Here is a 12,774-nt window from a genome sequence, read left to right on the forward strand (position 1 = left end):
AATATATGGAGTACGGGGTAGATGAATTCCAATGTCCAAGACTATCTATATCGCCATGTGGGAGGTGTTGGAGGGGTCAAAAACATGACATAACGGTCCGAGATCGGAAGTGTGCCTTCCTAATTAGGCGATTACCTCAGCAATCCACCCGATTAGGTTCTTTTTTTTTTCTTTGCCGAGTGGCGGTGATTGGCCACTCCCGCGAACAGATCCAGTTCTACGGAGTATGTCATTTTGGACTGCAGGTCTGTTCTGTCCTAGTAACCTGCAGGGATGCTTCTAGCGAGAAAGAGGATCGGAGAGATCTCCAGGGGAAGAAGACAAAGAATCTGATCTGTCACAATAATCAAGTCACCTGACAATGTCTACAACCTAAGGGAACCACAAAGTTGACTCGAGCAAGTCCCGTTGATAAAGCCGAGAATCTTGGCTGCGCCAAGACTCGCCTTACGCCCCCAAGTTAAGGCACACCCCAAAGCCCTGAAGTACGGACTGGCTTACCCTTTCCTCTTTTGCCTCTGGAAAAATGGAATGTTCCCCGAAATCCCCGAGTATGGTTCCAGCCATGTGGACCTGACGTGTGCCAGAAAGTGAAAGTGAAAGGATTTGCCGATTTCCCCTCCATCCCAATGATTCTTATTGGATTTCCCATCTCCGGACTGTCACAGTCCAGGTCTCGTTCGGAGTTCGTACAAGTATATCAATCTATACCCAGCACCTGGATTTCGAACCGACAACCCTCTAAACCCTTGTGCAACCCTCCTCGTCATACTCGGACAAAGTTCTGACTTCTACGGGACGGGACCTTGTCCGCAGTTGCTCAGCGTCTCCAAACGGGTGTGGATGCACCAGGCCGTCGAAGGGGATGGGTATGCCTCATTGGGCCGAATGATAACCGACCTCGGGAGTAAACAGATGAATCAATAAGGATAAGGGTATCCAAGATGCTCTATAAAGCGAATCAACACCGGGTGACTGGGTCGAAATGGCATCATAATGGTTCCCTGTATCCACTTTAGTCTAGATTGTTTAGATTGCCGATCGCACACACAGGTTTTTGTAGAGGCTACACAACGTATCTGTGTAGCCGTTTGAAAACAAGTAGGATAGCTTTATATATGTAGATTGGAATAGGTACATTTACATGTATGCTGGATGTAAATAAATAGATGAAAGATAATCAGAATAATAAAAAAGAAAAAAGAAAAAAGAAAAGAGTTCCAGATTCTTACATACCACGGTTCAAGAACATGTCAACCACCGGAACTGAGCGGAGTAAGCCATGGAAATATTTTTAAACTCGCGAGTTTAGTCCGTTGTTGTGTTAGTCAACTTTTGGAGAATCGGATGGAATTTGTCCAACTCGAATTCGACACCCTTTCTCTTCCTTCTCTGAACCTGTACTACCCAGGATCTCCCTGTTCGCCAGTCCGTTTGCCGATTGTAAGTAAAGAAAAAGCACTTTCCTGCCCAAGTTGACAAGACCAAACAAGTTGGTCCACGTCACTCGAAATTCATTTATTGTTTTTTTGTTTTTTGTTCTATATTTCCTACATTTGGACTGTTTTTCCACCTGGACGATAATCAGCGTTGCCTCACCGGATGCTAACTGGTAGACTTCAGTTCCCGCCTTTCCCGGACTATTATACCCATCACACCGCTACCGGTTTCCGCCCAAAGCCTGAGGGAATGACTTGTTCAAACTGAACCGTCTCTTTTATCTTGTGGTCATCCCTCACATCCAATGCTGAACTGCAACCTATCCCCTTATACCAGCCACCCCGTTCAGCGGCTCTCACCTCAAAATGTATAAACTGTCTCAAATAATCGACGCGACACGAGAAAGTCTCGACGCGGACTCACGCCAGCCGCACTCCCCATTGACTATTAATACCTCTGCGCCGGCTTCACCTGCCATCTCTTTGTTCTCTGCGACAGGCCACAACCGGGTCTCCAGCTCGGTCTCTTCCCTCGTCTCTTCATCGGGTCTGGGAAATTCAATGGACAGTCCCAGTCGGAGTCAGTTGACCGGAGTTAAAGAAGAAGAATGCACGCGTGACTCGTTGGAAGATCACTATTTCCGTATGTGTTCATCGCCACTGCCAAAAAAAAAAAAATCCCCCCGGTACCACAGTTGCTAACATCGGACTTTCTATAGAACATTTTGATTACGACATGTCTGCAGAAGAGTCATACTTTACTCCCGCCGATAACTCAGATAGCTACGATCTGAGCGTTACGAGCGTGGAGACTGCCCCATCACCGAAAAAGAGACGCTCAGACAGTGTCTCAATAAAGGGTGCCTCGCGCATTAACTCCCATATCTCGACCATGTCAGCCCGGTGGAAGACCAAACGATCCTCCGGTGGTGCAGAAGGCGATATTTTCCCGGATGATCTACGATCACGCGCAAACTCGGCGGCCTCCTCCGCCTTGGCAAGCCCTGTCGTTGGTTCGATGCCCATGAGCCGGGTCGACTCGATTCCCCCCTCTCCCGCGCGGACGATCTTCGAAGAACGCGCGAGCGAGTCTGGCGTACGCCCCATCGATATCGCCCGAGCAAACAGTCTCAGCCAGGATGACAACGATATACAAAAAGCGACAACCCCTCTCCTGCCACCGTTTATGGGAGACGACCCAACAAGCGTCGCGGCATCACGCGTCCAGTCACCACTACAGTCTCCCTCTGTGGCAGACATGAACGAATCACACCATAATTACAATGTGACCTCCGACCCACGGTATATGGGAATCCTCCCCTCGCCACCACTCTCGTCCAAGCCCTCCGTGGCCTCATTCAACCGACCACGAGCCAGCACCGTGCGCACAGTCTCAGGCGACGTGACACCCCTCGTCCTCTCCGACCCTAACGACGAATGGGCCAACAAACTCGGCCACGCCAATTTCACCATCACTCCCGAGCCTTACGACCCGGCGGTTTGCGACTTCGACCATTTCCAGCAGCTACGTGCTGACTGGGACATTGCGCGTTGCAACTTTGCCAAGCATCTTGTCCGCACTGGCGAGCACTACGGTGTCACTTCAAACATTTACAAGCTTACCGTGGAGAAATGGGAGTCGATCAACCGCGAATGGACAACGCAGCACGAGACCATGCTCGACCAGCTCAGCGCTATTGACGGTGTTGCTCTCACGCTCACCCAGTCTAATACCCACCCTTGCCAACAACTCCGTATCCCGCGTCTACATGACAACGACAAGTTCCCCGATATGGGGGATGAGGATATTGTGGGCCCAATGACTGTGGCACCGGCTACGGAGATTGCAGGTCCCTGCCGTTCTGAGAAAAAGAGGAATTTCTTCCGATTTTTCCAGGATTTAGTCTCCCGACCTTGAGACTTGAGTCATTTCGTTGGGCTCAGGTTCTTTTCATTTCATTTTTCTCACTTTTTTCGAGCGATCCGCAACGATAATGACGATAGAATATTCCCCGCGCGCCTTCTGATGACTTCAATCTCGCCCGCACTGTTACGATTAATGTCTCTCCTTTGGTTATTTCTTTCTTTGATCTTTTTGAATGTATCTATAATGACTCTTACGACTTCACGATCCGGATCAGCGACTACTGTTCTCGCCCCGAATCATGTCTTTCCTTCGTCTATATCCCGAGTCTTGTCTATCCCGGGATTATCTTTTCCATTTCTTGATCCTGATGTCTACATTTCCTAAGACATCACACTTGCTTCAACAGTTGACAAGAAAAGGAAAAGTCAATGCCCCTTACTGACTGGGTGTATGCACCCTTCCTCTCATTCATGTCTCCATTACACATAACTATACCCCCCATACACCAAGCCTCCCAGCCGTTGTACCCCATAGACTTCAACCCTATCCACCCATTCTGTTCCACAGAGAACAAACCAAAAAAGCATCTGAAAAAAGTACCATATCCTTGTTTCCAATATGTACATATCTTCAATTACACATATGATTATCATATGGACATGTCTATAATTATATCTATATTACAATTCTCGAACAACGTATAATCCTACTGTGCCTGTCATTGGAAGAGATAACACGGCAATAGAACCTGGGAGACACGACTGTTGAAGCGGGAAGTGCGTGTGGACGAGTCACATGTAGGTGTACAACAGTACTGGAGAGTGACTTGGTAGTGTGGGTCGGCCACGTTGTGAAGCTACCGCCATTTGAACATAATGTGTATAGTATACCGACATGAACACCTGTGGGCTTCATGTATCCACTTGAGACATGTACTGACACAATTGAGCTTAGTGCGAGTGTCGTGGTGCCTGTACCTGTCTGTGCCGAGGCTTGGCAAATAGGGTGTTTTCTTCCGTTGATATTGTGAGTCAGAGTCGTTTTCTCGGAGTCAGATGGCGTGTGGTCTGGTAGAGTGGGGATTTCAGGTAACAGTGGAGGTGAGTACACTAAGTGTTTTTTATGTGTGTGTATTTGTGTACTAAAGTGCGATATTGGTCGCTTCCTACCCCTAACATATACCGACATGTGTGTATTCTGTAGGTGATGTAGTTATGCGCTCAATCTGGAAGTATGTAGGTCATGTCTGAGAGCTTTGTTATAACACATACAATATATCCCAGATTCGCATCTCATACCCTTCCATCAGGGTCCACCTCAAAGCTGAGAAGGCTTTGATCTAAGATTACCACAGAACCGAAACATGCATTGACGCAGTCGAGATCAATATTCGCGATTCTACGTCAGGTGAAACCCAATCAACAGGTAATAGGTCTATAGACACGAGCCGTGTTTCAGATTCAACATATACAGCTAAAGAGATCCAAAATGAGCATGAGAACAATGCAGACGTAAGCATACGCCACGGAAAATCAGCAGGCGTATATACTAGTCTTGGTCATTGGTTTCAAACCCAGTACTGACCCCAAAGACCTTTTGCTTCTTCGCTGCCGTGGAACTGGAACTCGACGGGGATGATGTCGTCGAAGCCCTCGTCCAGCGTTGGTGCGCGGAAGCGGCGACCGAAATCGCCAAAGGCGATGCCGGGGAGGGAGGTTCGGGATTCGGGGTTCTGGTTGGGATGAGAATGAGAATGAGACAGTGGTGGAGGTGGGGATATTGCCAGGACATACCAGTTCTTTGTTGGACGCTCGGACGGCGTTGTTGTGCTTGCATAGGTCTGGCGTCGATATGAATTGTACGCAACGGATAGGGATGTTCAGCTCTTTTGCGAGAGATGTCCAGTGAGATCGTGTCTCTGGGTCGGCATTCGTATTATCTGGGTACCCGTGTTAGATCGCTTGGAAATGAAGCTGAAGCTGAGATTTGAGAAAATAATTGCCATGACGTACCGACTGCCACAGACTTCTTGGCTTCCAAGTGCTCGCGAGCGACCTTGAGACATTTCGGACGCTGTTGTCCGTCAGAATTTGAGTTTAGTTTGATTTCGGGTTGATTGTAACCACATACTGTCTTGAGAAGATCTTGGTTGACTCGTTCATAGCCTAGAGGCTCCAGGTGATTCCAATAGAAAGTGGACTTCCCGGCACCTGGGCTGCCACAAAAGATAACCAGTTCAAGTGGGTGCTTGCGAGTGAAGGGTTTGGCTGCGATGAAGACCTGTCAACAATCTGGCGGAGTCGGGATTCTTGTGGGGGATATCAAGTTCATTGAAAGTAAGAAGAAAGCACATACCCGGCTCTTCGAGATCCGACTTCACAAAGGACATAGGGTCAAAGCCCATCGTCGCCGGCTCCGTGATCTGGCCGAGGAAAAACTCCTCGGGAGTCTTGAATGGCATACCGATGTTGGTAGCAAGTCCCCTATAGCCAAAATGAGATTTTGTCACAACATACTACTAACAGTGAAGGTGCTCTTACCGATCCACAGCCGAATGATCACCCGGCCTGCCAGCCGCATCGCCGACGAACACAGACGCGGGCAAGTCAACACCCGCAACGTCAAGATCATAGTCGTCCAGGAACTCGCGCCACATCCCGAGACGGGGTTTCCTATATTCAGGGTCTGTTGTGGCCGCGTAAACGCTGACGGGGAAATCCAGTTCCGTCATGACAGCAGTCATCTTTTCCTTGAAATTTGACAGACTTTTGGAGTCACTGCGTCCGCCTTTGATATCCTTCTGGACACTGATCTTCTTTTGGTTAGAGAAGATTACAACTTGGAAGCTGTCAAAGTGTAAGCTCGAGTGAACACAAGTAATCCCCATACCCTGAGTCTAGACGTACCCTTCAGCATTAAGCTCCTTCAATCGCCCTGGAACTTTGGCGTTCCACCATTGCCAATCAGTGGCAGATTTGGGAAAGACATTTCCCGATTTGGTTTTGATTAAGGTCGAGTCCTATATCGTAACGTCAGCTGGGCCCTTCTCTGGACAATATCTGTTCAAGTGTTGGTTTAACTACTGACCAAGTCAAATCCAGCAATTCGGCGCTGTTTTTCAGTGGGAGGGCCTGCTTTTCCCGTTGTCTGCTTTCCGATGATGACACTTGTGCCGATGACGCGCCATGTGATGGGGTCGGGCTTCTTTTGCGAGGCCGGCGTGAAGAAGTTTGCTGCTGTTCTCTCTTTACATCGATTGCTATTAATAGATACAATATGCTAGTGAATAGTAAGACTCACTGGTTATCGTCGAGTCAACCTTGCGCCGCAATGGTGGTGGAGAGATGGGTTGGGTGGGGGAGGCGCTTCTCTTGGCAGCCCCCTCGGCCATTCTGACTGTTCGGGTGAGTGAAAACGTCGTGAAGGGTTTTTAGAAAGATTTGGTGTGGTTGTTGAATCGAGCGGTCTTCGCAGCGAGTTGCAGTTGACTCTGAGGTGTTGGACGCGCGCCGGGACGCGGCAGCAATCACGAAGTCACATGTTCTGAACATTTGAAGTGAATGGTATACAGACAGGTGTGCGCTATTCAAATATGAGATATAAGACCAAAGAAACGATGCGAGAAAGAAGCAATGACGGCCTCCTTTTGAGACAGACATGAAGACATCTCTTTTTGACCCGACTTGACACGAAGTATGGATGATTTCGGCCCAAAATGCACGGCGAGCTCGAATGAATAACTCCAACCTAGCATATGGACTTTCTAGTTTCCACCTTTCTGTTTTTTTTTTTTTTTTAGGTGATGTTCCTCTAGGTAGGACGCAGATGAGATTTTACCTACTCAGCTATGTCCTACCCGGACATCAGGATAGGCATTGGTGCTTTACTTATGGAAACTATAGTAAGGTTTGGCTCATACTATCTCTCCTCTCACTCTGGGTCTGGGGAATTGAAATATGCAGTGGACTTGATTGCTATGGTGGGTATACTTTTTTTTTTTTTCAATCAACGCCATATCATCGCTGGAGATGGGTATTTCGTAGTCTCCAGCATGCTGAAACGAATCAAAGTAGGAGTGGACACCTACTTCGCTCGTGTATCAAGAGACAGTCGATCTGCCTGCTCCAGGAGAACCGCCGATTTTAACTGTTCGCGCAACCCAAAGAGATGCTGCGAGGCAGTTTTCATCGTCTCCTGGTTGCTACCGTCTTGGACAATGATAAAGGCCTGCAGCACATAGCTTCCGCTCTTCTCAAATAGAGTCATGTCCTTCAAAGCAGGGAGCTGCCGCCGGGGCACATTCAACTCATCCGCACCCGGGTAGTGCAGCACGCGATGCAAGAAGATAGCAATGTCATTGTGGATGAACATATCACCTTCAACCACATACTCAGTAGTGAAACTAGAGATAGGCGGGGTTAGTTCCCGCGATCATAAGATCGACTCGATGGCGCCACTTACTGATAGCCCCACGCATTCATAGCTTGCACGACATCTCCCCGCGGCAGCGTAGCGCTGGACATCAGACGCGAGGTAACCGCCGAGCGGGTGCCAGCTTCCGGGATATCACGGAACTCTAACTTCCATGGCTGACGTTCATAGTCGTAAGATGAAGAAGGCTTCGAGTCGTCCATGCCGGCCATTTGAGTATCTTGATCGACGGGGGCAGTGGAGCCGAAATCCGTTTCGGAAACCGGACCAACCACCTGTGTGTAGTACATGTTCCCATTGAGCATCTTGTTCAGCCGCTGCAAATCAGCCTGTTGAAGGTCCTGACTGGCTCCGGTGCGCCCCGCCAACCCTGGTTTACGGTAGGCTTTGAAGATCAACCGCCGCTCTAGGCAATGGCGGGGCTGCATGGCCGTCAATCCGGCAAGCTGCTGCAGAAGCTCATGATGTTGGTGGACTGGAACCGAGGCGAAAAGCGACTGCTCGTGCATATTGATATGTGTAAGGTAACGGGAGCGGGTGAATCCGGGATGTGTTAGTCAGGGTCCAAGCTTGAGTGGCGCAATGTTATCAGAGATCAGATTATTTTTATGTGTCGCTGATATTGCTAATAGCGTCTAATAGTCCTGTTTGGTCTGTTTGGTCTGTTTGGTTCTCTTTCTTGGCGATGTCTTCAATGTGTCCACTGTGTCCAACCTGGGACTTTTCCGATGCTTGTGAAACCCTCGAATATCAAATCCGGTGCACAGATAACTTCAAGATGTCCAGATGTTATCCAGTCACAAATCTGGAATGGACTTTTGCCTCCGATTGCGGGGGGAGGTCTGTGTGGACAAATAAGCTTGAATTGGTTTATGGGGAACAGCAGATTGTCCACAGACCGGGGTGATGATTGGGGGGATTGGGGGGATTGGAGGTTCAAAGAACGCGAAAAGTAGGCGTCAGGCACCGAAAAGGCACCGAAATGGGGGGAGGAGCTCCCTAATGAACTCACCGGAATCACAAATGGGGGAAGGATCAGAGGGGCATATATGGCTTCACTTGATTGCCGGCCTTGGAAGGTAGAGGCGGCTTGCGGGGATGACTTTCCGATGCAAAGTACAAAAAGAAAAATGGCGTGACTTGTGTTTTATTAAGCATTGTACTCGGTTATACCGTGTACATATTTTACTATGATGCGCGTAGTAATAAATATTGTAGATGTACTCGATTATACCGTGTACACTGTACATAACCCGGTTCCGAATCGGCTCCCAATGCGGTAACTCTCCCTTCTTATCTTCTCTGCTTTTCCCACCTTTCCCCTCCTCTTCTTCACCTCAATTCTCTAATCCTTTAATTCTCTATTTCTCTTTACTCCAGCATTATCACTACGGTCAGAAACCATCCCTCATTCTCTTGTTGTGACTCCTCTCGGTCGGATTCGGATACTACCGGACCCGTTCAATTTCGCACATTCCCACGTCAAATTGATCTTGCCAACCTTCCACCTTTACACATAACCACCACATAACTACCACCATGCGTGTCACCTCCGTCCTCAGCAGCGCAGCGCGCACTCCTCTCATTCGCTTCGTTGGAAAGCGCTCTGTCCCTAGTATGTGAAATTTCCATCGCCAAGCTCCAAATTTCCCTAAGCTAACCCCCCAATTTTCAGAGTCCATTGACCACTCTCCTCGCGTCCACCCCGCTTCTCCCACCGGCTCTCTCCCTGATTCCTTCGCCACCTACCGTGCTAAGGCTCAGCAGCACGGCCCTCTCGGTCGTTCTTCTTTCAACGGCACCATCGGTGGCCAGCCCGGCGCCTCGCTGGGCCCTGTCAAGCCCCAGGCTGGCGAGTTCTTTGACCGATCTGAGCTCCCCTCCCGCTTCGGCCGTCTCCCCTGGACTCAGGCTGAGATGGAGGCCATTGAGACCGGCGGTGCCAGCATGTTCGCATAAGCTTTCCCTCGGGCAAATATTTTCTCTTTTTTTTTTTCTTTTTTTTCAAAACGTATGAATGGGGCATGATACTTCCTGTGGAAGTTGCATGATGAGCAGATTTGGGTCTTTTCGACTCTGCGGCTGGTGACTCGCGGTCATGATGTCGACTTTGGCCGACCGTTTCTCTGCCAATGCCCATGCGGTTGGGGACACAGACCTGATGCTTGCTCACTCGTTCCGAGAGTTTCCGAGACCAGAAACTCTCACCTTATACCTTGTTCCTTGTGATGGCCGGAGGCCATTGACAAGGACGTCTTTCTCTAGCGGTGATTCTTTGCCGCCTTTTTTTTTTTTTTTTTCTCTTGGAGTTTTCTTGTACCCGGCGCTGGTGGATGATTTTTCTCGGTGTTTTATTTCCATGCGCAACATGAAGCTGTATCGTCTTGATGTCGAAATGCGATTGTTCGTTCTATACATAGATTTTGGTCAGGAATTGGTTCCTGTTACATAGGCTCTGTGAGCACAATTCGAAGAAATGAATTTCTCGACTCAGCATTCCTAATCATACCCCAGAATATCCCTAGCTAGGTATGTAGATAGAGCTACATACTATATCGATAGGCGGAGCATTGATATCAATAGAAAGGTACGTGGTCTCAAGCACGTGCCTTCCCGACTCTACCTCGATCCGAGCAACCTTGTTTACTTTCACATCCCGAGGCCTGAACATGACCTCTCACAGTGAGACGAACAGGCTGACGTTCCAGGAGACGGATGAGGCTGGATATCCGACTGCAACTTACATCTACTCGGGAGATGTCGCTACCTCGGTCACTTCCTCAACGGCTGGACGCGTAGATCTAATCGTAAGTTGTCCGTCATTCCTTACTTCCCTGTATCTTTCTAGCACGGGTTGAAATAGCACATGGCACACAACTGAAGTTCCCACGTGTGGTCCTTCATGCCGAATAGGCCAACATCCCGGTTACCCCTAGGATACGTGTCAATAGCTTCACCATCTAGTCCTAGAACATACATACTCTCTTTTGCATGGAGTATATGACTTGTTCTCATTCAATCTCGATATATCATATGCTGGTTCAAACATAGATGCTATTGCTGATTTGGAAAGACCTGCAATGCTACAATAATATCTCAAAGCTCTCGACCTTAACTGACCTAGCATAACAGAGCTCTTCATCTACCTCATGGTCAGGCAAGCTCCTGGTTAGCTCGCTGAGTGATGTATTTTTGCCTTCTGGGTACCCCCAAAGTGTCAGCGATGACTATCTTCCGTGAGTGCAGACAGTAGCCTGTTGATATGCATGAAGCATTCCTCATCACGAAAAACGCTAATAACAAACCCAGATATCAAATCTTTGTGAGCATCCATTCCAAGTTGCCAGAGACAGAAACCTCATGGCTCGAACAACCTTGCTCTACCATCCCAAAAGCAATATCAAAGATACATCTAGAATACAGATCTGACACAAGCAATCCACCGCAAATAGGACTCTCTCCAAGCCTTCTGCAGCTCAATAGCAGGCCTCCTCTCCTCCAGAGCCGTCCTCCAAGGTCCATATCCCACTCTATAGACCAGACTTGAACCACGAGGCAACCAACTAACACCCAACCCAATATACAGGAGTCGGTGTAGGCAACGCCAACGCCTCTCCAACATCTGCACTACTCCTACACATCCTACAGGATATATCCGGCCGCATTGCAACGATATGCTTCGCCCACCGCATCGGCACAGCCCTCGAGCCAGAATGCAAAACCTACCGACTAGCAGCTGACGTCTTCAACGATATCGCTATGATCCTCGACTGTCTCTCGCCGGGTGTTCCCGCCGGACCGCCGAGGGTGATTGTCCTCAGCACAGCGGGTGTCCTCAGGGCTCTCTGCGGTGTAGCCGGGGGTAGCTCAAAGGCAAGCTTGAGTGCTCATTTTGCTAAATGGGGGAATCTAGCAGAGCTCAATGCCGTATGTTCCAATCTCAAATCCCATTATGCACCGTCTTTGGGAATTGATAGGCAGAGCTAACCTACTATATTCCATTGTATAGAAAGACTCATCCCAGGAGACTGTTATCTCTCTCTTCGGCATGCTGGTAAGCTCATCTCTGACACCCTCCTGACACCCTCCATTACGACCCAACCCTGACCACAACACTCCAACAGGTCGGATCCGTAGTAATCTCACACATAACCAGCTTCACCACAACCTGGCTCATCCTCCTACTCCTCCTAGCCCTCCATCTAAGCATGAACTACGCCGCCGTCCGCGCCGTCCAAATGACAAGTCTCAACCGACAACGCGCGAACATCGTCTTCTCGGCCCTCCTAGACTCAGACAAGAGTCTAGCACTAGCACTCGATATCGATGTTCCTCCTACATCTCCATCCAAAAACGAATGGACAATCCTCACTCCTGCACAGGTATCGAAATACGAGCGTATCTTCCACCGAGACGGCGCGTTACAGTGGACTCAGCACTCGGACACGGATATGACAACCCACCATCTAGGATCTGCGCAGATAGGCGTCTCGATGTCTACTTTCCTAGGCGGTTCCGTGTCTAGATCATTCAAACATACCCTTCCGCTCCAGCGCCTTGTGACTGTTTTCGCCGACGAGATGTACATCCTGTTTCTCGTACCGACGGAGACTGCGGGCGATGTCAAATGGGATGCATCGATTCTCCTGAAACGGGGCTGCGGTGTTGGGCAGCAGTTGAAGGGGTGGGTGCATGCTTTATTGGCTGCAAGGGTTTTGGGTAGGATGACGATTGGGTCTTCTGTCGATGTTGTTCTTGCTGTTGTTGAGGGGACACTTGCTTTGCTGAACACTGATTCTCGGTTTGAGAGGTACCTGACTCGGTTGAGGGGTGTTGGATGGGATATTGATATTGCGGCATTGGAGACGAGGAGTGGGAGGAGGATTGATATTTGATATTGGGTTATACATACACTTATACTTACACTTCTATCGTTGATTATTGCTTTCATTTTACGTCTGAATCGTCCTGGATGTATCTTATAACTGTAGCAGACGATAGTCACATCGATAATCAGGGCTATCCGAGTCGGATATT

At 48.9% G+C, this 12,774-nt stretch overlaps 5 protein-coding genes across 5 annotated transcripts; 3 read left to right on the forward strand and 2 right to left on the reverse strand.

Moving 5' to 3' along the window:
* Positions 1–1,805: 1,805 nt before the first annotated feature.
* Positions 1,806–3,357, forward strand: N7500_004744 (uncharacterized protein; the record flags this gene model as incomplete). Its single annotated transcript, XM_056675889.1, has 2 exons — positions 1,806–2,082; positions 2,159–3,357. 2 exons carry the CDS (start codon positions 1,806–1,808, stop codon positions 3,355–3,357), a joined length of 1,476 nt encoding a protein of 491 aa, XP_056530889.1.
* Positions 3,358–4,873: 1,516 nt separating this feature from the next.
* N7500_004745 (putative DNA 3'-phosphatase Tpp1) lies at positions 4,874–6,697 on the reverse strand (the record flags this gene model as incomplete). Its single annotated transcript, XM_056675890.1, has 9 exons — positions 4,874–5,038; positions 5,100–5,245; positions 5,319–5,379; positions 5,437–5,573; positions 5,662–5,789; positions 5,847–6,152; positions 6,213–6,325; positions 6,394–6,551; positions 6,607–6,697. 9 exons carry the CDS (start codon positions 6,695–6,697, stop codon positions 4,874–4,876), a joined length of 1,305 nt encoding a protein of 434 aa, XP_056530890.1.
* Positions 6,698–7,389: 692 nt separating this feature from the next.
* N7500_004746 (mediator of RNA polymerase II transcription subunit 18) lies at positions 7,390–8,246 on the reverse strand (the record flags this gene model as incomplete). Its single annotated transcript, XM_056675891.1, has 2 exons — positions 7,390–7,708; positions 7,768–8,246. The coding sequence occupies 2 exons, from the start codon at positions 8,244–8,246 to the stop codon at positions 7,390–7,392; spliced, it is 798 nt and encodes a 265-aa protein (XP_056530891.1).
* Positions 8,247–9,276: 1,030 nt separating this feature from the next.
* Positions 9,277–9,696, forward strand: N7500_004747 (alpha-ketoglutarate dehydrogenase subunit KGD4; the record flags this gene model as incomplete). Its single annotated transcript, XM_056675892.1, has 2 exons — positions 9,277–9,352; positions 9,413–9,696. 2 exons carry the CDS (start codon positions 9,277–9,279, stop codon positions 9,694–9,696), a joined length of 360 nt encoding a protein of 119 aa, XP_056530892.1.
* A 710-nt stretch (positions 9,697–10,406) lies between these two features.
* Positions 10,407–12,632, forward strand: N7500_004748 (RUS1 family protein; the record flags this gene model as incomplete). The annotated part of the gene is made up of 7 exons (XM_056675893.1): positions 10,407–10,544; positions 10,870–10,973; positions 11,047–11,059; positions 11,190–11,253; positions 11,324–11,664; positions 11,747–11,791; positions 11,862–12,632. 7 exons carry the CDS (start codon positions 10,407–10,409, stop codon positions 12,630–12,632), a joined length of 1,476 nt encoding a protein of 491 aa, XP_056530893.1.
* Between the last annotated feature and the right edge of the window lie 142 nt (positions 12,633–12,774).

This window comes from Penicillium coprophilum, assembly GCF_028826855.1.
Source record: "Penicillium coprophilum strain IBT 35676 chromosome Unknown utg000004l_segment0_segment0, whole genome shotgun sequence".
Lineage (NCBI taxonomy): Eukaryota > Fungi > Ascomycota > Eurotiomycetes > Eurotiales > Aspergillaceae > Penicillium > Penicillium coprophilum.